At 36.6% G+C, this 25,046-nt stretch overlaps 1 protein-coding gene across 1 annotated transcript; it reads left to right on the top strand.

Annotated features, from left to right (window-relative positions):
• The first annotated feature begins 830 nt into the window (after positions 1-830).
• On the top strand, positions 831-24,687 carry LOC113226166 (membrane-bound transcription factor site-1 protease). The gene is made up of 18 exons (XM_026458702.1): positions 831-842; positions 1,948-2,050; positions 2,360-2,580; positions 4,039-4,179; positions 4,972-5,130; positions 5,367-5,454; positions 5,781-5,962; positions 6,775-6,939; positions 7,878-8,027; positions 8,193-8,275; positions 10,499-10,704; positions 13,915-14,113; positions 14,935-14,998; positions 15,337-15,477; positions 21,855-21,995; positions 22,179-22,359; positions 22,651-22,839; positions 23,501-24,687. Exons 1-18 carry the CDS (start codon positions 831-833, stop codon positions 23,722-23,724), a joined length of 2,649 nt encoding a protein of 882 aa, XP_026314487.1. The 3' UTR covers positions 23,725-24,687.
• The last annotated feature ends 359 nt before the right edge of the window (positions 24,688-25,046 follow it).

Genomic DNA, 25,046 nt, shown 5'->3' with positions numbered 1-25,046 from the left:
TATTTTTTCATCCTGGTTCAGCCAGTCACCATCAGGTGGCGTTTTAGTAAAAATGCTACTAGTATATAATAGCTAACTATTACACGTTAGATGGCGCTGAAACTAATTTTTCCTTATACTAAGAACTCACGGAGCGGTGTTCACCCACGCCTGTCGCGGGACCGCGGCATCAGTAGAATGTGATAGTTAAGTATGTAAAATTAGTAGCACTTTTCACGGCGCGTTTTACGCTTGTAGTGGTGACGGTTACTCGCGGTTACCGTGGCGGGGTACTTGTAGAACCGCACAGGACGCGATCACCTGCGCGCTTGGCAGCCATCGTCGCCCGCGCACTTTGGCGGTCTGTTCAGGCGCAATGTGGTGCAGGCGGCGCAATGTGGTGCAATCGGCGCTCGCGGGATGAGTTCCATATTAACCGCGCGACTTGCGATTAACTCCCACTAAATTCACGGTCCGTTCTGAAATCGCAACGGTTTCGTGTCCGCAACCGCAGCGGCTACGTGTCCGCACCAACGTGCAGGGTCGTGAGTATTGAAATAATACCGCTATCCCGCAGCACCGGCAGGCGCGGATGGAAACCGCTCCGTGAATTGTTAACCTTATTAACCTTAAACTAACGCTACTCAACGAGGGATGTGGTCCTACCTAATCGATAGTTAGAAACCATGTGGCAGTTTTTAATATTAAAAAAATACTCCATTTTTCATACTACACCTACACTGGTACTGGTGTATTATTACATTAATATATTAATATAATTATTATCATTTTCTTAATGGCGGCCACTAGGCTTGGGCCAGTGCCAGTTTTATGAGAATAATATTAAAAACATGGCGACTGTCGTCAGTGCCAGTTTTCCATTATACGTTATCACGGGTTGATGCAGCTGTCATTGTCAAGCGTAAACTCGGACCATCAACGAATTTAATAAATTAAATTATGTTGATTTTTATGAAGGATAAAGCCGATTTTAGTTAATTTGATTTTAAATGCATTTGCTATGGAAATTTAAACAAAGTTAGAAATAGTAATAAGAAAACCAGCATATCGATTTTCCTGCAGCTTCAATCCAACTTAAGTTAACAGTAAGAATTTAAGTATCTAAAACAATAATACACATACATTATTCTTCAAGCAACAGTAACATACAAATTGACATGAAATTGAAACGGTTGTCCGAAATATGAGTTGTGTTAAAGCTACTCGAAATAAAATGTTTACTAATAATAATAATAATAAAATAAAGGAAATCAATTTAATGTGAATGCTTTTCGCTTCGATATTTTAGGAACTTTAACTACAAAAATCATAGTAAGAAATTCAAACATTTCAGTAAAAATTTATTGTCAATAAACATCAGTCATCATAAATGAACATCACTATATTTGAGTCTAGAAATTTCTATGGAGATACAAAGAAAACATTGAATAATAATAGAAATAGTAACTAAAAATGCAAATAGCCGGTGCAATGTTATCTCACTGGTAATTTTTGTTTTCACTCAAATTTTTACAAGGTGTATCGCTACAACTTGGCATTTTCACGTTTTACGAGAGATCTTTTTTTTTATTCAATTTTTTACAACTATTGCCATTTCACTGTAGCGATGTTTGTAGGCGTGTCACCTCGATATGATCATTTTGATCACATCGAGGCAACACGAACCACGCCCCTATGCCAAATCTCCCCTTTTTTTCTAAATCTATGGTTCCAGCCGGACCGAATGGATTTTTCTGTGTTCGATCTTTGGATTTATAAGTATAACGTGGAGTAATTTCACAAAAAAATAATTGAATAATCATGGTAGTAAAATATCGTGATAGTCGACAAACTTCATATTACCATAATTATTAACCGACACCACTAGCCTTATCACGGTTGCCAAATACTGTTGTGTGAATTATTTATTTACAACGTAAGTGTTTACTACAATCTTGTATTGCACAGATTAGTGGCGGCGGGTACACGTCGAGAAAATTGTTACGAACTGTACCTCGTCAAATCACATCAGTGTTAAAGGCCGATTTGCTGTGGTCTCTTGGAGTAACTGGTTAGTGAAGATTGGATTAATAATGCCGCGTTCAACGCAATATTGTATGTGAATGTATTTGATAATACAAGAGCGTAGTTGTAATAACCACTTCATAATAATATAGTTTTAACCACTTATTCTCACTTGAATCTTGAATATTCTTAAATCTTGAGTTGCTACAGAACTTTGCGAGCTTTGAAATATATTTTTTTGAAGTTAACTTTTTGGGCTTTTAATACCATTTCTTATATTGTTATTGTTCTCCAGTAATTCTTGGTGAGAAATAAAATCTTTAAACCTTATACCGTTTCTTTTGCGTGTATATAGGAGAAGGCATAAAAGTAGCAGTATTTGATACGGGTTTGGCTCGCCATCACCCTCACTTCGGTCGCGTGCGCGAGCGCACCGACTGGACGGGCGAGAATACTCTCGACGACGCGTTGGGCCACGGTACTTTCGTCGCCGGCGTGATCTCGTCACGAGCCGACTGTTTAGGGTTTGCCCCCGACGCTGATTTGCATATCTTCAGAGTTTTCACTTATAATCAGGTATGTTTATTTTCTTTATACTTATATTATTAACTCGTTCATATATTAGAATATGATAGTACGAGGTACCCCGTTTCGGGTCTTTAACTGCCTCCGTAGCCGAACGGATACCATGCAGGACTGCCACGCAGAGGTCCCAGGTTCGATTCCCGGGCCGGGAGATATAGTTGTATGGCCTACAATTATTTCTCTCGTGAGTTTGGGTGTAATTTGTGGTTGTCTATGTGTGTGTCCATGGCACCCGCGACACAGGGTTTCCCTAGTGCGGGGCTATGTTGAGTGTGTGCGAATGTGCGAATTAAACAACCAATTACGAGATTTAAAGTGCGATATCAAAGTGCTTTTTATTTAGTTGCCATCTATTGCTTTTTCCATAGAGAAGTATCAACAACGTACTGACAAAATTCAATGATTACTTATGTTTATAACTTATGTATATTACGTATTGAAGATTTTATATTGAATGAATAGAAGCACTACGGCAACATATTTGTGTGAGCTAATATTTAAGTACTGGCCATGAAAAGGTTAAGCTAATTACAGGCGTACCGCTCAACTAATTCGATTCTTGAGGTATAGTATTTCTTTTTTGATGATGAATTGACATTTGCAGGGTTGCCAGTTTTGGTAAAACTTTAAATAATCATGTGTTAGTTGTCGTTTTATCGATGGACTGTGAAAATAGGTAAAATTTTGACACAAATGACTGAATTATAAATGTCACAACGGCGACGTTCTAATGATTACTAAATTGCGTTATTGTATTCTTTATTCTTATTTTGACAGTTGGTCTAAAGTATCAAAATCAATTTTCAGTCATACACATTTTAATAACGGCATGCGGATTTGATTATGTATATTAAATTAAAATGAAAAATTAAAATATATCTTCTATTTGTATTTTTAAGACATATACTTTAGTGTATGTACCTATGAATGAATTTTCAAAAATCAACAATTCAAATGAAGACAGCTTCATTGGAATTGGTCTAACTGTTGGGCACAGGCCCAACGGTTAGACGTATGGTGTGGACATTTGATTCACCATCGGGTGAATCAAATGAAACAATTTCGCCTGTTTATTTCATAAGCGTAACTAATGTTCAGTCGATAGTTGATATAATATTTATCGACTGTAATTACTAGCTGCTCGCATGCCGTCAACACTTTTGCGCAATGAACTGTCATTTTACTTCGATTTCAAAAAAGACAGATTATAGCTGCACGGTGTGAGAGGAGTGACAGTTCACGTAATAGTTATGTCGCGTTCCACACGGAATAATTTCAACAAGATTTATCTGTTGATATTCAATTGCAAATTGATTGAAAAAGACAAATAGAAAAATTCTAAAAACAAATGTATAACAGTATCCTAAATGAAAATGTAGATAGTACGAATATTAAACTCAACTATTGAAAGTTTTTCCTAAATTTCTTGTGTATGATATTTCTTTTCAGGTTTCATATACATCATGGTTTCTAGACGCTTTTAATTATGCAATTATGCGTAAGATAGATGTGCTCAATCTTAGTATCGGCGGCCCTGATTTCATGGATCATCCCTTTGTGGATAAAGTGTGGGAGCTTAGTGCAAATAAGGTAAGATTTATTAGTGGCATATTTCAGTATAAATTATGCCTTTTGTTTAAATAATAGGTTCAATAATAAATAAAAAATAATAATAAATTTTTGTTATTTTGTATCAAAAATGCATTTATGTTGTAATTGGGCTACATTTCGGCTATTTAGTTACTCGACGTTGGCATGCTTATATAGTATCATTTACTTATTTTTCGGGAATCTTTAAACATAACGTAGAACGCAGTAAACAAATTCTAATAACATTATTAGTTATATTTGTTTTTAATGTTATTTATTTTATGATTAGTGTCTTTATTTAAAATACTTCCTTTAGAAGCGATTTGGTTGCACCCCGCTTTCCAGCTCTTAAATTTCTATCCTAAGGTTGCATAGCAGAAGTTGCTCCTTAGCAACAAGGTCGCCTGTTGTACATTAGCTTACTCTGTGATCTTACATTACTTCTCTGTTTAGTCGTTGTAATTTTTAAGGTGCAGTAAAGAATATTTCACTCATTTGAAACATAAGTTTCGATTGACAAAAAAAGTTACTACAACATCGGTTCAAACGATAAAACATGCTTTTAGTTTATTTAAGTTCATGTATGTCTGTCACCTACAGCCGACAACATATAAAACGATATTGATTGAGTAATTAGTACTGGAACAGCCACAAAGAACAAGAATTCTTAGTTTTACCATAATGTGTTTGTAAATTTGACGGTTAGTCCGTGTTGTTGCAAACTTATTGTATAATATAGCATAACGTCACACAGTTACAGATACATAATAAAGTCTTTCGCTATCGTTTCAGGTGATAATGGTATCGGCGATCGGCAATGATGGGCCGCTTTATGGGACGTTGAACAACCCTGCCGATCAGATGGACGTGATAGGTGTTGGCGGCATAGGTTTCGATGACCGCATTGCCAAGTTCTCTTCCCGAGGCATGACCACTTGGGAACTTCCGCATGTAAGTGTGGCACATTAAAAGCTGTTGTACATGTCGTGTTATTAACGGCTCCGTACCTACAGGACTAACTCATATCTTCACATGTGTTTCCATGTATTGATATAGATTTCCGCTTTAATAAGAGTCTATTGCCGTTCTTAAGTTGTGAATGCATCCTATAGACACGCAGTGGTTACTGAGGAAATGAGGAAACAGCACCATTTTATCTATTATTTTATACTACGATTCCCTTGTAGGGTTACGGGCGCATGAAGCCGGACATCGTGACTTACGGTAGTGGCGTGCGAGGCTCTAACGTCAACGGCGGGTGCAGGTCCTTGAGCGGTAAGCATTTACTTTTTTTGATAATACCGAGTGACGGGGCGATCAAGTCGTGTACCTGGCGGTAAGCGACACGCCTATCCTTAACAGTTGCAGTGCCAATCAGACCTTTAAATCACAAACTATCTTATGAGCACTGCCACTGCGACCGTCACCTGGAGACATAAGTTACCAAGTCCCATGTGCCTGTAATTTTACAAGCACAAGGGTAAGGGTATTCCGGTTTAGAAGGGTTTCTAAACCGCCTATATATATTATGTTATGTTACTATATAGCCTATATATATTATGTATAATAATAAAAATGAAATAATAATTTGTTTTTTAAAGGAACATCAGTGGCGTCGCCTGTTGTGGCGGGCGCCATAGCTCTGCTTGCCAGCGGAGTGCCGCGGCACAGCCTGACGCCCGCTGCGGTCAAGCAAGCGCTCACGATCACCGCACGCCGCCTGCAAGGACCTAACATGTTCGAACAAGGACATGGCAAATTGGACCTTATTAGTGCTTATCAGGTAATGCTTGTATACTTGTTACTATAAGTCATCGAGTATATAACCACAAACAGACGAAATGAGGGCCATCCACCCGTGGAACTCATTAGGCAAATGGGCCTTATATCACTTTTAAATATCAAATCTCGTATGCGCTGAAATCACAAATTAGAAAGCTGAAATAGTAGACCTGTATGTACGTCTCCGTATACTCCAAAAATGTTCTGTATTTATTATAATAAAGATAATATCTCTAACTACGGGTGGGTCTGTTCCATTCTGTGGTGTGGGAAAAACAGCAAAATATCTAATTACAAAACAAACGGAATCACATTTCATTGGTAATTAAATATGTAATTTTTAAATTTTCGTCCATTATAGCAAAGCTCAAGTTAAACTGGTCGATTTGAAGTGAAAGAATTGACGACACCCGTCAATTGTTTCGAATTCGGGCTGGCCAATCGGAACGCAGTTGTCACCGCAATGATTTGGCAGAATAGTTTTCAAACAAATTAAATGACATTTCGTCTCTATTTCTAGTTATATACTCGATGCTATAAGTCTTATGAAAACCCAAAAAAGCAACATAACTTCAGTGGGTTCGATTCTCGGTAAGACCAATTTAGGAATCGAACTTTTGTAAATTGATTCTGGTTTGGGTGCTCGCTATCGTTCTTTGTATGAGAAATTTCCACATTTGAGGTACTTGGCCTTGGTGTGATGGTCTGGCTCATTTGTATTATTATTTACAAAAAAATAAAATTGAAGCTACTTGTTTTTTTAAACTGGATTTTGCGTTGTGTGTTGTACTTAACAATTAATAATTGTGACAGTTTCTACGCGAGTACGAGCCCCAAGCGAGCTTAAGCCCCGCGTACATCGACCTGACGGAGTGTCAATATATGTGGCCGTACTGCACCCAGCCGTTGTACTACAGCGCGCAGCCCATCATCGCCAACGTCACCGTCACCAACGGCCTCGGCGTCTCCGGACAAGTTGTGAGGAAAATTTTCAAAAATATGCATATATTATACTCAGCACGCTTGACGCGTCATACGTTTTTACAATAATAATTAAAAATGTATTTTTCCACAAATTTTGGCTACAAAATACTTGTTACAAACAAGTTTTAATTACCAAAGGTCAAAATCTGTACGAGATTTAAACTAGATCAAGTAACCTGTCTCTTAGGCTTTCAGGCTCACCAACTCGAACCTATCGCTATTAAGTTTACACCAAATTTGACAGAGATGTTAATATAATACTATGTGTATATTGTATTGTATTAACATCTCATAATACTAACATTAATTTTAAACTTTGTTATGAAGAAGCATCACAGAATACTTGTATAAAACATTCGTGTATGTATAATGTGTATGTGTGTTTGTGTAGATAAGTGCGCATGTAAAGTTGTTTAAGTATATATGTTTGTATGTATGAGAGTGCGTGATATATTGATTGTCTTGTCTTAACCCATTTATATCCAAAATTGGATTTTGCAGTATTATTTAATTTGTGTTTATTTTGTATTTTACCGTAGCGACATCTGTGAGAGATTTTATGAACCTTCTCACTCAGACTTTGTGCCGAAAACCGAAAATTCAATGCAAATATCTATAGCAGATAAAAAAAAATTGGTCCAGTTATTAAGTCGACCAATTTAAGTAAGTAAGACCCCTAGCTTAGTTCGTAAAGTAATGACGACGGCATCCCGTGGTCGCAGGGACGGACTCCTGTCGAGTCGAAGGATGTTTTCTTTGTGTTCGATCTTTGTATTTAATAATTATTACATTTTCAGTTCAATTAAATGTTTCGTGATATATGATTGATGTTTTTAATTGATAAAATATTTTTATAATGTTCCATTATATGTATAAGGACCACATTATATAATGGAATTTATAATTCGTTAAGTAAATTGTTATGAGAACAGAAACAAGTGAGTTGGCATCCCCACCTGCCACAAGGGCCATTGCTGGCGGTGTCTGCGGAGTACAGCCCTATACTGTGGCCATGGTCCGGGTGGCTCGCTCTCAGCTTCAGGGTACTAGAGGAGGGTGCCGATTTCGAAGGCATCGTTGAGGTAATCCCTCAGAGTGTCAAGTTACTTTAGTTTACTTAGTCGCTCTAACTTGGTATGTGACTATATAAGCGAATGGAATAATTAGTTAACATTTGTCGTTAAACTGTGTATAAGCAATAATTTTTGTATGGAAGTACAACTACTTTAATGTTGTGTTTAACGCAGGGTCATTTGAACGTAACGATTGAGAGCCACGATGAAACCGGTGAAAAGGCAATGAGAAATGCAACACTTATGTTACCTATTAGGTGAGTTAAGTGTTTACATATTATATTGCATTAGTAATAAAGATCGGCTGCAGTGTGACATGGCGATAAGCTTGTGTCTCTCTGTAGGATAATCTGGTTAGTAAAACTCGGGAAAGTCCTCTCTTGGACACACCGCCATATTTCTAGACAGCACACTGGTCACCAAAGATCGAAGTTTCCTGAATGTGCGATCGATCTTAAATACAAAAATTGCAATTCTTCTGCGGCGCGCGGCAGTATCTATTATTAATTTATATGGAATCGTCTTCTGGTACACTCCTCAGTAAACTCATTGAGTTGACTGCCCGCTCTTATGCGATAGGTAGATTTCACGCCCAAGTCGCTCCAACTCGTAACGTCGTTCACCTTTAGGCTGCTAACACAGCGGTTGCATACATTTAATGCATGACGTCGTTGTCAACTTCATGTAGTCGTGGTCTCGGCTGCATGAAGTTTATTACGACTTCACGCATTAACTGCAAACATGCAGTCAATCTGTTAGCAGCCTTACCCACCCTTTACAACCTAATTGTCTGCTTACCGTGCTCACTACCATTTTAGTACACTTCGCACAGATAATCGAAAGTGAACGATTCTAATAATGTTAACCGACTCACTATTTCGAAACATCATCATGCTACCGATGATAGCATTCGATTCTATTTTTCTGTGCACCATCATTAGAGTGCTTATTCGGTTCACTGTCGCAAAGAGTCTGCTGTCTTTGGGCTATGAATTGTTGCAACTCTTGGGCCAGAACAATAGTCTCAAGCTATTCTTGGCGTTGCTTGATGTCTGGTCCGCTTTCAGTGTATTGCCTTGGTTTGGAATTCTACTTCGGTGACCTAGGCATTCAAATGTACCCCTATGATCTTCTTTCCTTTAAGAGTGTCGACCACCGTCTAACGTTCAAGGTGAATTTGTATGTTATCGCTGTATGTAAAATACGCAAATGCCTTAAATACGTCCTTTTTTGTTGGTGAGCGTACATAGACACCCTGCAATATGCGCATGAGAGGTCCCTACTGTTATACAACTATTTTTTTAATACAGTTCCTCAAAACGTGGTAGTTTTCGTACTATAAATCGTGCCAAAAGTTGGATTTTTTGCACTAGTGCTTTTTACTTTTCCATTTTTTTAAATGTACTGTTGTTTCAAGTCTTAAACATAGAACTAAAGAGGTTGTATATTTATTTAATATTTATGTGCTTTGTGACGTAAGTCATTCGTCATTAAAACTTATATTTACTTACAAACATCTTATTTGTTTAAATTGCATAGGTATTTTATAAAACAAGGGTTTACATTTAAAAATACCAAAATATTTCCATAAAGATGGCGGGTTGAGTATTAACAATGACCGGAGTTGAGTATTACGCGAGATCGCTGCGCGCCGCGCCACTAAAATTGTAATTTTAATGTGGCTGGATATTGGCAACAGTTGCCATATTGAAAAAAGTCGGCCAAAAAATGAGTTTTTTTTTAAAAATACTGTTTTATTTTACTATCAATGTAGTTTTTTCGCAAATGTATTAAAAAAGACGTTTGATACACGTGTGTATTTGTCATTTTCACCCTCGCCTCTGGCTCGACCAAAAAGCCTCGAGATTCGTGAATAATGACTAACTTTCCGCACTTGTATTAAAAATAACTATTGCCTGTCTTGTTACGGGGTATGAGGGGTGAGGTAAAGTTATTGCACTGGAAGGATTTCCAGTCTGAACTTGGGCGACAGATTTATTTGCATGACTCTTACATTTCAAGTCTTCGAGCCATTAATAAATGCGAAAACAGAAACAGTGGGTGGTTTTAGTGCTAACTAATCCTTCATCGTCCTATGGTGGGCAGCAATATTGGTCTTGTTTAAGTGGCACTTTGATACTTTCAGCAAACAACTGTTCCGCAGTGAAATCTAGGTGTATCACTATCTCCGACAGTAGGTTCAGCTTCACATGTTTACACCTTTCTGTTTTTATTCAATTCGGTGCTACAGCTATCCCTCAAGTCTGATTAGCGGTTCCTATTGTACGTACACACATATTATAGCTCACAGGATCTCACACATAATTATGTTGACACGCAATAATACGACAGGACTGTTGTATGATGCTGTAAGCGAATTTGTACAAGTCGGTGCGACTAGCTGTAGCTGTGACTAGCATCATCGGATCAGAAACGCGAAATTAGAAATAAAAGTGTATCTTTGCTTGTTAATAATACAGGGCCAAAGTAATCCCAGTACCCATTCGTTCACGGCGCTTGCTGTGGGACCAGTTCCACAGCCTGAGGTACCCGGGCGGGTACTTTCCTCGCGACGACCTAAGGGCCAAGCACGACCCACTCGACTGGCACGCTGACCACGTTCACACCAATTTTCGAGATATGTATCGCCGCCTCCGTGATGATGGATTCTATCTCGAAGTCATGGGTATTTTTTAAATTATCATTGTTTTTCACAATGTGCAAAGATTACACGCTGTTTCTTTTTGATTGATCATTGAATAAAGGCGCTGGTATTGGCTTCTGATATCACTGTATGGGTTTTGTTGAAAGAAATTAGCTATTTCAAAGTGTGTGACATGGCGTGGCATGAAATCTAATTGGTAGCCTTTACTTAGTGTCAAGCTACCTTGTTAATACAATGAATAACAGAGTAACGAAATAAAATTTTTGAGAGTGACTAGCTCGCCAGATGGCGCGACACGGCCGCGAGGTATTATAAACTTTTTAAATCTGCCTTCATTTAGCAAAATAAACACTGGTATTGCTGCCTCAGAATATATTTATTTTTAGAATGTTTATGTTCAACTAATAAGAAGGATGGCGACATCCCGTGTATTTTGTGACCCAGTGTTTTTGACGATGTGCATTAAAGTGACTTATCAATACTTGTGATTCATTATCAAAGCGTAAAAAACGCAAATTGAGTACAGCCTGTAGAAGCTGGGGTGATAAACTTGATATAGGTTATGTTTATAACATTGTCCTGTATTTCGCTTCAGATGTTTTTTGGTAGTAACAGAAAACAACAAGTTTTCAGTTTGTTCCTAAAAATAATAAAGAACAGCAAGTTCTTCTTAAATCTGCCAAATTCTGCCACATTTAATACAACGTTAACATGTTTTGTCACAGTGAAAGTGAATAAAAATTAAATTTACCCAAATGGCAGATCTGCCACATATGGTCACACTGTTCTCAATCTCAAAGTGATACTGACATTAGCAAGAGGCCTCTTGTCAAAAACGTTCCTTTGCTAACATTGACTTACAAATAAATGGACGACGGGTCTAACACAAAAACCACGAAAAAAATGTCCCAAGTCAACCTATTCGAAATTTAAATTGTAATCTCATCGCAGTATCGCGCTGTCAGTCGAACAAATGAAGACTAAAGCGGAGTTTGGCGCTCTGTATACGATTTTAGCGCCTTACAAGTTCGGACACTTTTTAACGCGGACCCGACGTCCATATAATTGTAAGTCAATGTTTGCTAACTTTCGTTTAAATATTTAAGTATTGTCTAAACATTTTTGTCACGTTTTATTTTTTACTTTATGTCATTATTGTTTAATTGATTATTTGATTAGGTATTATAGCTTACGTACGTTATGTACAGTCATATACGTGAGATACCTGACCCATTAACATGCCCAAACCGACCTTTTGGTTCTGAGAGCCATCTTACGTATTGAAAAATCAAAAAATTAAAACGATTTCAACTTTATTGCAAAAGCAATACAGTGGAGTGTTGCTTGAAGATGATCAACATATTTTTAACACCGATACTAAATTTCGTCATTTATCATCCAAGTAAATTGGTCGAGCGGCTTGTTATATCGACTGCCAGTGACAATACCCGTTGTTCGATTCCACGAGCACTATTTTGTTTTAACGTTATATTTTTAACAGCATTGTTTCACTTTGTAATGTTAACGTTGACTAATCACAATATTTGCTCACTAGAAATTGCCTCAGGTGGGTGGGTATATATTGTTAACAAAGCGTAGAGTGGGTATGGATAGATTAACAAATCACGAAATGGCTCTGCAGTTTGCATACGATCGTGTCTTCTGTGATTACGCATTGTTCTACATTTCGTTCCCATTTATCTTTTCAGTTTTAATTACTTTCAAGGTTTTAGTGACTTTCAAAGTTTTATTTCTTGTTTTAATAGGCCGCGCTTAACGGAATTATTAAAATTAGAAATTATTGTTCTGTATGCACAAGACTTAGACATTCCTTACACCCTATCCAAAGGTTAAAAACAAAAAAAAAACAATATTGTATAGCCAAAGCTAAATAATATTTTATTTTTAATGTGACTCGAACTATGCTTGCCTTAACTTGCAAAGCAATCCTTATACCGCTATGCCACGATGGGCTTACTAAAGCAGGTTGAAATTCGTGTTATGTGTTTAAGTAAGAACCATACGTTAAAGATCAAATTGGCTTAAAAAGTTTCTTACAATGTCATTCACTAATGACCAGGAAGTCATACTAAAATAAATTTTACGGCTCACAGGTTAAAGATTAAGTTTGTTTAACAATTTTCACCACATTTTTGTGCTCAGAACCAAAAAGTCGACAAACAAAAAGTCGGCTTGGGGGTTATGTGTATATGACTGTACAAGAACGTTAACTAATCCATGGTCGAACTGAATCAATTGCGTTGTGTTCTTGCATCTATTCTAAAATACATTGTTTTGCAATTTCTTTATTCCTGACTTCTAAAAATATACAAAAATATATTAATAACTAGGCATAAACTAAAACGTGAAATTATGCTAGCAAAGTCCATGAACGGCACTTCGATGATTTTGGGTAGCTTTCGCCATCTTTCTTTGCTTAATAACATGTCCCAGTTCTGTTCAATACTTTTGTGTGCTGAATATCTTCTTAAAGAAAAGAAGGATTGTTTAAAATTCTTTATCTACACACATATCATAAAGTCTCTGCAATGTTTTCAAAAACCGCAAATTACGACCAGCATAAAGGTAAACTGTTTTGTTAGAACATATTTCATATTTGTGAAAATGTTATTATTGCTTCCATACTGCTTCATAACATCGAATTCGATGTTATTATTACAATGAAATTTCGACCATCTCTGAAAAACAAAACAATTTGATTGGACCTCAATTCTAATATCAGTCGAGATGAAGTTTTATTCGAAATGAAATGTCAATAGCAAACAATTTGGACAATTTCACACGTTACTTGATATCGAACGATATGATAGTTGGGGCCGATTCTAGTTTATCTATGAATTAAAAATATAAATTACAGTTGTGTGACATGCGTGAGAAAAGTTTTTATTTGCCGCCATTTCGCCAGTCGTAACATGCGGTTCCTGAACACATGACAGAGAGCTTATAGTATGTGTGTAGATATTGCAGTGTATGTAACTGTTCTTTATTAGGCATTAAAACATTCGTGAGATGTTTTTATGAATCTCGCCTGACGGCTCGTTTCATAAACCCTCTCTGGTATTTTAAAGCTTTTCATTATGTAACAGTCACATAAACTACTATTATTCAATTAATACAAATCAAGAAATAATACACAAATAGGAAATGGTGTGACTAATATTTCATATGTTACCTCATGAGCGATGAACGAGTTTATATTCTTCCTATCAGGTACTCCTTTGACCTGCATCGATACGTCGTTGTACGGCGCTTTGCTATTGGTGGACCCCGAAGACGAGTACTTCCCAGAAGAGATGGCGGCGCTGAAAAAAGCCGTAGACGCCGGCATGTCTCTCGTCGTTTTCGCCGACTGGTACAATGCGACCTTGCTGCGGCATGTCAAGTTTTATGACGAAAACACTAGGCAATGGTAAGAATACATTTGTGCGCTTGTATGACTAGTATACCAACCAGCAAAACATTTCTTTCATATCCAACGCAGCACTAACATTTATAAAGATTTATTCAAGTATCCGTTACGACCGGTTATCCTGTGCTATCTGAACTTTGCAAAAAAATAATCTTAAATCACAGTTTATATTACCAGTAACCTAACGGATTCCGCTACAACAAGTATCGAGCTATCTCGAACGATAATATTCTTAATTACTACTATTTAGTAGATGCCCTGTAAAAATAATTTAGTAGCACTTTTTATTATTGTTCTATTATTTGTACTTTATCATCTCTTATAACGTGATTATGATCGCATAGAAGTGTTACATACTAATTTAATAATAATAATAATAAAACATTAATAAATAAACACAACGTACGTTACGTGAGAGAATATAAGAATGTTGGTGTGATATAAATAGGTCTGTAGCTCAGCAAAACGACGCAGTGTTTGGAACAAATATAAGATATTAAAAACTAACGAATAATACTTTTTGACCTAAACATCATATGTACACCATGAAACAGATTTTAGAACTAAAGTGCGACGTTTTACTTATACTGTAAACATGTCATCAAGTGAGCGACACAAATGAGGAAAGCAGTTCCATAGATATTTATTTTTGTGCGTAAGAATCGGCACAACCATTTAACAGCAACTCTTCAGGGTTGGTAAATTAAATTGTAAACCTTAACATTGTAACAGACACCATTGTGCATGAATTTTTGTTAGAATAAAAGATGTCGCCTTTTAAAATATTTTAGTTGAATAGTAAAACTAAAATAATTGACCAGGTGGATACCGGAAACGGGAGGAGCAAACGTACCAGCGTTAAACGACCTCCTCAGCATGTATCAGGTGAATAAATAATTGCAAATAAACATGGTTCATTAGGACCGCTTGTCAAATATAAACTATCAATCATAGTTATAAATGTATAAAATTACCATGCTCTTTTCGTTGTCAAGAAAGATTTTGACGTGTTCATTGTTATTTTATTTTCGGTCTTTAATTGAATTCTGTAAATTTCACTCTCTATTTTGAGAAGAATCGGATTAATAAGAGTGGTACCAATGATCTTTTATGTGTACGTAAAAAATGTTGTAGTACCGTTTAGACATAACATTTTCATTGGTAATTTGCTTACCCATCACATAGAGAAGTTTTGACTTGTATGAAGAAGTATTTTTGTACAGGTGGCGTTAGGTGACAGAGTGTTTGAAGGATCGTTCAAACTAGGAGGTCAGTCAATGTACTACGCGAGTGGGACACACATTCATAGTTTCCCCGATCATGGAGTACTTGTCACTGCGAAACTTAGCGACCAAGGACACCAGGTACATTGAAAATATCATACAGGTATAAAATGCTACATACTCTAATTCACCGTCATAGTAGTAGAAAGTAGTAGAACTTAAAAATGTGCCATTGACCGCAAAAAGTTTATACAGCAATGATCTTATACACAAGATATGTTACGTTCATAGAAATCGACGTTTGAAATCTGTTCCACCACGTAAGAAAGTTTTAAACATCGTGCGTTATTTGACAGGCCATAGATGATTATGATTTTGTTGAACAGAATGAACATTCTGAAAAGAAGGTAACAAGTAAAATATAGTAGAAAAGGAAAACAAATTTATTTTGTTATCAAACAAACGTGAAAAATATTTATAAGTCAAATAGAATAATCTACTTTGGAACAATGCTATTAATAATAAGTAAATTTATTTGTTGTGGCCCTATCATCAACATGATCATAATTTTAGCCGAAAGATGTCCACTGCTGGACATAGACCTCCCCCAAAAGTCGCCACAACGACCCTATCATTTAAATTAAATTTAATAAATTGCTCTTTCGCCATTAAACATTAACATTAATAAAATTAATTCGTGCTTCTAACATACAAATACCAATTGACGAAGCATCTAAAGATCGACCTGAAAATTATTTGTATAACAATTAGTGACAAGATATCAGTAAATAATGTTGATATACAGGCTGTATATTTGAAAGTGAGACATATTCATACATGTCATAGTAAATCATGTTACAACTGAATATAGCCTAAAATAAAATTAGAATTTGGGATAGAACAAAAAATAAATCAACAAATTTGTTTTGGAGTGTACATAGGAATAAATTTTTTCCCTTTACGGTTGATTTAGAGTGCAATGGGAATATTACCAAGCGAGGGCCGAGTGAGACAGTAGCAATAACAATGATTTCACATCTCCCTTCCTACTAAAAGCACATCTTTTCTCTAGAAAATAAAAACTAAGTTACTCACCTACGCATATTTATGTTTTTATAAAATAGGCTGTTATCGAAAGGATTACGTTTTAGCTTATGTTAATTATTTTTTACTTCTGAACTATCGTCGAAATATTTTACCTACTAAAAAAAGATAAGTTTATGACTTAGTAACTAATTATCAATTAATTAGAATTGAGGTTTTTGGCGTAGTTAAAAATGTGAAATCAAATTATACAGGGTGTCCCGGGACGCGACGTCAAGCCGGAACGGGGTGATAGGCCAGGTCATAACTGTTATCAGAAAAATAAAAAATAAAATCTATGTCATGTATTTTAAAAATTATGACCATTTTGAAAAAAATCGTAAAATATACACCCTGGGCCGCATTTTCACTTCCCGTTTCTACAAATTTCCACTTTATTTTATTTTTTTTTATTATTTTGTAACCCTGAGTAATGCTCCTGTAGCTAGTCGTCTAAAATTTTGACACAACTGCTCTAATTTTGAAAAAAAAATGACACATTATTCCCATATCAAAAGAGAAATTGAATTTTCGTTCAATTTCAACTCACTCTACCGAAAAAAAAATGTACTACACTGGTTGGGCAAGTAGCTTTAAAAGTTGGCGCATTTTAAGAGGATTCCAAAATGGTATTACACTTGCTACTTTATTTCTTAGATTATGGTCAAATAATTTTTTTTGTGAACAAAACCGGTTTTCAACTATTTTTTATTTCTTAATTTAAATTTATTTAGTGTACCCAATCCTTCGCTCGGAACGGTAACTATGACATAATTCTTAACGGTAACTATGAGAGAGACGGAGAGAGCTATTCTACGAAGTGTGAGTGAGATAGAGAGTGACGCCGCTAATGTGTGAGATTCATAATTCTAGTATGAGAGAGACGGAGAGAGCTTTTCTACGAAGTGTGAGTGAGATAGAGAGTGACGCCGCTAATTTAAATTAATGGCATCATTATTTTTTTCTTTGAGCTTAGGATAGTTCCATTAAATAAAAAATCTATTTAAGTAAAATTATGATTTTATTTAAATGACAGCAAATGTTCAAAATGCTTTCCTTCAGCTGCAATACACGCCCGACATCTTTTGAGAAATGATCGGGATATTAAACGGGCGAATCTTCCGTTATTAACAAATTCTCCTGCTTCTGCTATTCTCGCACGTAGCTCCGCCAAGTCTTCTATTGGTTTATGGTAAACTTTTTCTTTCATTGCTCCCCAGTAAAAGAAATCGAGTGGATTTAAATCTGGAGAACGGGCTGGCCACGAGATTGTGCCAGACCGTCCTATCCACCTGCCCGGGTATTCCTCATCGAGGTATGCTCTAACTGAGCGGGCATAATGCGCCGGGCAGCCATCTTGCTGGTACCACATATCTCTGTAAATGTTTAATGGTACGTCTTCCAGTAAATTTGGCAATTGATTTTGTAGAAAATCTAAATAAATTTCGCTATCCAAGTTCTCTGGCAACTCATAGGGCCCAATGATTTTCCCATTTAAAATCCCTGTCCACATGTTCACTTTAAAGCGGTATTGTGACCTGTCTTGTCTCATCAAATGTGGATTTTCTACATGCCACTCGTGTAGGTTATGTAAGTTCATGTAACCATCTTTTTTAAATGTTGATTCATCAGACCATAAATTTATTTGTAGGAATTGCGGATCTTCTCGGTGTCTCTCTAGCATTGTTTGGCAAAATGCAACTCTCGGTGAATAATCGCGCTCAAGTAATGACTGTACTCTCTGTACATGGAACGGGTGGAGTTTATTGTATTGTAAAATTCGGTGTGCTACACTTTTTGGCACTCCTGTAGTTGCTTCAATTCCACGTACCGAAGAACTCGGGTTTTCTTCCACTGCTTCCATTACGACGTCCTCGTAATGATGGAAACTTCTACTTTCACTATGCGCTTCGCTTGGGAATCGTCCCTCTGAGAGCAAACGGTGCACATTCGTAAAAACTCGATGATCGGGATGACGAGCAGCATTTGGGTACCTCTCACGATAAAGTCTAGCTGCAGTACTAGCATTGCATCTGCATTCCCCATAAATGAGGTGCATGTTGGCATATTCCTGTACGGTGTACACGGACATGGTGTCACAACACAATCACAGTGGTCCAGAGGAAAGCAAAGGTCGTAAAAAAGAGAAACTAAACAGTCCAAATCCAAATCAAAAGCAATCGGGATCCAATAAACGAAGCAAAAGGTTGTTAGTACGAAATCAAGACGAACGAATACGGAAAGGTGCGCAGTAAACGAAGTAGCGTAACCTACTGTCGTTATTGTGAATTGTGCTCGCACTAGTCGAATAATATCTATCCGTCTCACACATTAGCGGCGTCACTCTCTATCTCACTCACACTTCGTAGAAAAGCTCTCTCCGTCTCTCTCATACTAGAATTATGAATCTCACACATTAGCGGTGTCACTCTCTATCTCACTCACACTTCGTAGAAAAGCTCTCTCCGTCTCTCTCATACTAGAATTATGAATCTCACACATTAGCGGCGTCACTCTCTATCTCACTCACACTTCGTAGAATAGCTCTCTCCGTCTCTCTCATAGTTACCGTTAAGAATTATGTCATAGTTACCGTTCCGAGCGAAGGATTGGGTACACTAAATAAATTTAAATTAAGAAATAAAAAATAGTTGAAAACCGGTTTTGTTCACAAAAAAAATTATTTGACCATAATCTAAGAAATAAAGTAGCAAGTGTAATACCATTTTGGAATCCTCTTAAAATGCGCCAACTTTTAAAGCTACTTGCCCAACCAGTGTAGTACATTTTTTTTTCGGTAGAGTGAGTTGAAATTGAACGAAAATTCAATTTCTCTTTTGATATGGGAATAATGTGTCATTTTTTTTTCAAAATTAGAGCAGTTGTGTCAAAATTTTAGACGACTAGCTACAGGAGCATTACTCAGGGTTACAAAATAATAAAAAAATTAAAATAAAGTGGAAATTTGTAGAAACGGGAAGTGAAAATGCGTCACAGGGTGTATATTTTTCGATTTTTTTCAAAATGGTCATAATTTTTAAAATACGTGACATAGATTTTATTTTTTATTTTTCTGATAACAGATATGACCTGGCCTATCACCCCGTTCCGGCTTGACGTCGCGTCCCGGGACACCCTGTATATAATGATTGATTTTTTAGTTATTTAGTTTTTTTTTTTTTTTTTTTTAAAATAACGCGCACACTCAACATAGCCCCGCACTAGGTAAACCCTGTGTCGCGGGTGCCATGGACACACATATAGACAACCACAAATTACACCCAAACTCACGAGAGAAATAATTGTAGGCCATACAAACATTTCTCCCGGCCCGGGAATCGAACCTGGGACCTCTGCGTGGCAGTCCGGCATGGTAACCGTTCGGCCACAGAGGCAGTTTATTTACACTTACGTGTTACGGAGCAAGTGTTCAAAATGTCCACCGTTTTCACAATGCATGGTCTAGCACGTCGTAGTAAATTTTGTTTTAAATTATTCAACACAAACACATTTTGTCTCACAGCATAAAATGCTGAGATAACCCTCTCAAGCAACACTTCGGCACTGTTCACCTCCTCCACGTAAAACTCCGATTTGGGAACATTTCAATAGCTCGTTTCACACTATCACCACTTATTGCGTAAAGCCGCACCATCTCAGTCAATTCGACGTTAGAATAAATATCTATTCTGCGCGAGCGAGCGGAAGTACAAATAATTTACGTATCTTCGCTAGACCAAGGTCGCGCGTGCACTGTCTCTATGCGCTCGCGCCTCCACCCCCGACCTGTGCTTTGATTTTCGCCGCCGTGTCGCAGCTCGCCGTTGCGTCGGAGCAATAATAGTGATGTGCATAGATTTCGATAACTAATGTTGTTCACAAGTAGTAGTCGATAAAAAAAAATTAAACAATATTTTTTTTAAAGTTTCAGTTCATTACTTTATTATTCCTTTGGGTTCAGAATCAGGAATATAACGCACTCTATAAGTATGTCCCACTTTCAAATATACAGCCTGTATTTGCTGAAGTGCTTCACACTGAAACTTTAGCGAGTGATGTCAAACAGGTAGTGGGCTATATTTCAGGTTAGATTACAAGAAAATTAGAAAACATTTTGAAATGCGTAGAGTGCGTAAACTTTTTAGTTACGTCTCAGAAAATGAGATTTCACAAATTAATTTCAATCCAAGACATGTGTGTCTTATGTTACTCCTCACAAAGTATGTTCATCATCAATCTGAACACAAAAATAATTCTGCGTTAAAAAAATTTAAGAGTTTAGTTGATGTTTTCGCCTTGTAAATACGCCAAAATATTTTAAACAATATGATTTTTTGAAGGCAAGAAATGATTGTTTAGTGTAAGATAACATAAACACGTACGTAACAAATATAAATACGTTTTCCAACTACAATACAATCAGTCATCTACCAAATCGATTACTTTACTTACCGCCTACAATGTTCGTATCTGCACTTATAATCTATGACCAGAGTTTATGCGTCTTTATCGCACTCGCTACAGAAAAAAATTACTATCTCTGTCTTCAATTGGCAACTGTTATTTAAAAATTTAAACCAATATAAATAAAATATAGCAATAACGTAAATATTTTTGCGAAATTACGCGTGGTATGTTTACTTTAGTTTAACATGGTAGTGCATTTTCAAATACACGCGACGGCATTTTTTTCTTGAAATTTGATTAACATGACGCAGATTGATTAAAAGGTCGATCATGTTACTGAGATTCGAATCTTCACTATGAGGACGCTAGTAACATTGTGTCTTTTTGTTTAGAAGATCATTCTTAGGAAAAAAGTTTTATATCTTTATTTATTTAGGGGTTTTGATAATTATTGAACATGTCAGCCCCATTAGAAAAACGATGGATCAAAAAATCATTTCGGAAAGAAAACCATCACCATCATGTTTAAATGTTGTTGTTGAAGTAACAACAAAATCCTAGTTGTACATTCCTATGAAGCCATTGCGTATGACAAGCGAAAGTACAATTGTTCGTTATTATTGTATATCGTCTGTGAACTGGCAAACGGTGCTATCTCAATTTTGACAACTTTACATTTTAAGAAAAAAATTGTTAGCGTCATTTATATAGCATGTGGTTTATTAAATAAAAATATGTAGTTTTTAAATATTTTTATTACACATGTATGTATGTACACTACGTATTTTTATTTAATAAACCAGATGCTATGTAAATGACGCAAACAATTTTTTTCTTCATCCTGTAAAATTGTCAAAATTGTGTTAGTACCGGTTGCCAGTTCACAGTCGATGTACATAGTGTTTTTTTAATGGAACAGTACGGTGAATTCCGAAATTTCATAAAATGATTTTTCATACAAAATTTATAAAATTGATTAATTTTTTTTTATCCAATTCTGTCCCGTTTAAAAATAACACTCTGTATAGATAATGTCCGGTGAGAAAGGCAACAAGGGTGGCGGCGCCGCGGCTGTCGGTCATTTAGTCGACGTGCCCATCCTTGGTCTGTTGCAGACCGACGGCGAAACGCGCGACTACACCAACGATACCATCGATAAATTACCCAAGGTAATTTAAGGTTTCGCTTTAATGCCTCTGATTCTATATATATATGATAGATGTGGATGTTTATCGTTAAGATTTTAGTTACATGTTAGTCATGTACATCTTAATTGTGAATGTATGCATAAACTATGTTTTTTTTATCCATTCTCTAATTATAAAGTAATAATATTAAAATGTGATCGCCAGGCCGGACGGTTAGTGGTATACGGTGATTCTTCGTGTCTGGAAGGCGGGGCAGCGAAACCGTGCCACTGGCTACTGCTGGCAGCATTGCAATATGCTCTGGTGGGACACTTGCCGTCCTCGCTTAAGGAAGCAGCTACCCCGCCAGAGCACCGATTGAGAGACGTGCATATCATCCCTTCAGGTGACAAATCTTTTTTAGACAAATGCCTAAAAGAATTTGTATTTTCTTATCTTTCGTTATTTATGTCCATACGTTACATTTTTTAATCATATTAAGGACAGCAGTTCTGCAATGCCAAAAACGGAAAATAATAATTTATAACTGGCTGATTTCGTTGAGCTCACAATAACATGAGTTCACTTCTCACATTTTAAACTTTTTGGGAAAGCGAGGTAAGTAGTGAAATTTGAACTGCAACTTTTAATTACAATCAAGCTCTTATAACATATGAATAGTAATATTCTTCGATAGACTTGCCGCAGCGCGCCGAAGGAGGTCGCCTCCACGTGTACTCTCGCGTTCTGTCGCCGGACAACAGCGGGCCGCGGCCCGTGCCGGAGTGCGTCAGTCCCTCGTCACTGACCCCGCGCCCCGTCCACGCTCCTCCCGCCGCACGCACTCTAGCACCCAGACATCCTCCCACTGACCCAAAGAGTATTGGTAATTTCTTTTATAGCGTTATACCACTATACTGCGTCCAACCAGTTATTTAACTATTGACAATTCGAATTCTAATGTATGTCCTAATGCGTTTCCGAATAAATTTTTTATAACAATCGATTTTATTTATGAAGAACATTTAATCGTGAATGTGAGCGGGTTCAAGAAAGAAGGTATTGTCTGATTGGGATCATGATGTTGCGTTTGACAATTTGTGTACTCAACATTTAATAATTAATATTAATGACGATTCAAGTGATGATTCCCGTTCATATGGAGAAGAATCCAAGGATTCATTATAATAAACAATTATAATTTATTATAATTATTATTTATTATATTTTATTTCATTTCATTCTAATTTATTCGCAGGTATCAAAATTTTCGTTACATAAACTGTCGGCTCGATAAATATCGGAGCTAAAGAACACGTCGCTTCACTAAAACTAAAAAATAATAGAGTTCAGGAAGTGTTGCATTTTTGTCTATGATTGTATGTCAATAATTACGGAACTTTCATGGGCATGCTGTCAAAAGTTAAATAAATGGTTGGACGGAGTATAAAGAATTTACTGTGTTGTCCTGTTTATATGCCAAACAAATAAGAATGTATGTTTATCTGAAGATACAGCTCTTGACTTAAATTTGTAAATTGTATTAGGTGCTCCGGAGTTAGAGGGCACGGAAGCAGCGCCCCGTGCATGGCGGGGCGCTGGCGCGGCTCCATCGCGCGCGCACCTAGACGCCGACCCGCAATCCCCCAGTTTCACCAGACGAGCTGCCACACTTCTGTTGATCGTCGCTATTATATACTCTATCACCGCGCTTTGGAAGCGCTGTAGCCGCAAACTTCGCCGAAGAAGACTAATGTCTCTCGCCACCTAGCGTAAGGCCAAACCTGATAAACAGGTGAAACAAACACGTCATACGTAAACAGCCATTACGAACATTCAATGCACATAATGTCGCAGTTTAAGTACCTAGTTAAGTGAGCTAGTCCAATTTATTTATTGACTTCTGTGAATAGATACCAAAAACAACATTCATTGGTAGATTCGGCTGTGTGATTTACAAGTGTTATAATCTATGTTATATTGACGGATATGATGAAAAAGAATGAATCTTTGATATTCGTCGGGATATGGCCTTGTAGCAATAAGTACTTAGTAGAGGATAAACTAGAATATTAAAGTGTCACGTGCCTTAGTGTCACTTTACATTGGAAATATATTACGGATCTGCAATCGAATGGACTTACAGGGTGGTACAGATTGGGCGGTGATCGCGAAAATAAAAACGCAAAACCTCACTTGGCATTTTAATATTTTTATCACCTGTTTTGGTCGCAAATCTACACGAAATGTGTTGGAAACTATTTATACATTTCTGTATATATTAACAAAACTACATTAAGTAAACGTCTAGAAGACCTGTTATTATCGTTATCTACTTTTATGAACGAAGGTTATTTCAAGTTTGAATTTGAACAATATCTGAAGTTAGTTAACGTAGTCGATGTATATTTAATTTATCGCAATTTATTGGCGTTAGCCCTGACGGCTCTGTAGCGACTTCTAAACGCGTTCTGTCTAAAGACTGGTTGACATAGTACGCTTGGGCGTAAATTAGGTTATGATATACATATATTTAGCACGAAAATAAATACGTTCATAGACGTAAGTCGAGACATGTCTTGACAAAAATGATTATTATTAAATTTCTGTACTATACTATATAATTATATCGTTCTTCCATTGAAGAATGTATTTTGGTTATGGATTCTTTTATATCTTTGTTGTAGATTACATCTTACTCATGGTATATTATTAAATGGTCTAGAAGGAAGAGATGGTCTTTTTCACGCCTTTAATTGATTATTATCCAACGACATATACACAATTATTAAGTATTTTATAAAATATTGTTTTTTGTCATTGTAGGTCCACTTTATTTAGATATAAGAAGATTTAACTGTTCGAAAACTCTTCAGAACATAATTAAAGTAAAATGATGTAAAATGGTAAATCTTTCTATTTTATTACTTAACCATTTTTTCTTTACTTTTTGTTTATGTAAAATCATCGAGTACATAACGTAAAATTGACGGACCCTATACAATAATAATAAGTTCAGAAAGTTTATGCGGATGGAAGAGGACGAAGTAGGACCTTATTACACACCCACCACATACTCGTAGATACACGCCG

Source organism: Hyposmocoma kahamanoa, unplaced genomic scaffold, assembly GCF_003589595.1.
Source record: "Hyposmocoma kahamanoa isolate Upper Pololo Valley unplaced genomic scaffold, ASM358959v1 100021, whole genome shotgun sequence".
NCBI lineage: Eukaryota > Metazoa > Arthropoda > Insecta > Lepidoptera > Cosmopterigidae > Hyposmocoma > Hyposmocoma kahamanoa.
This window is presented reverse-complemented; position numbering and strand designations above follow the sequence as displayed.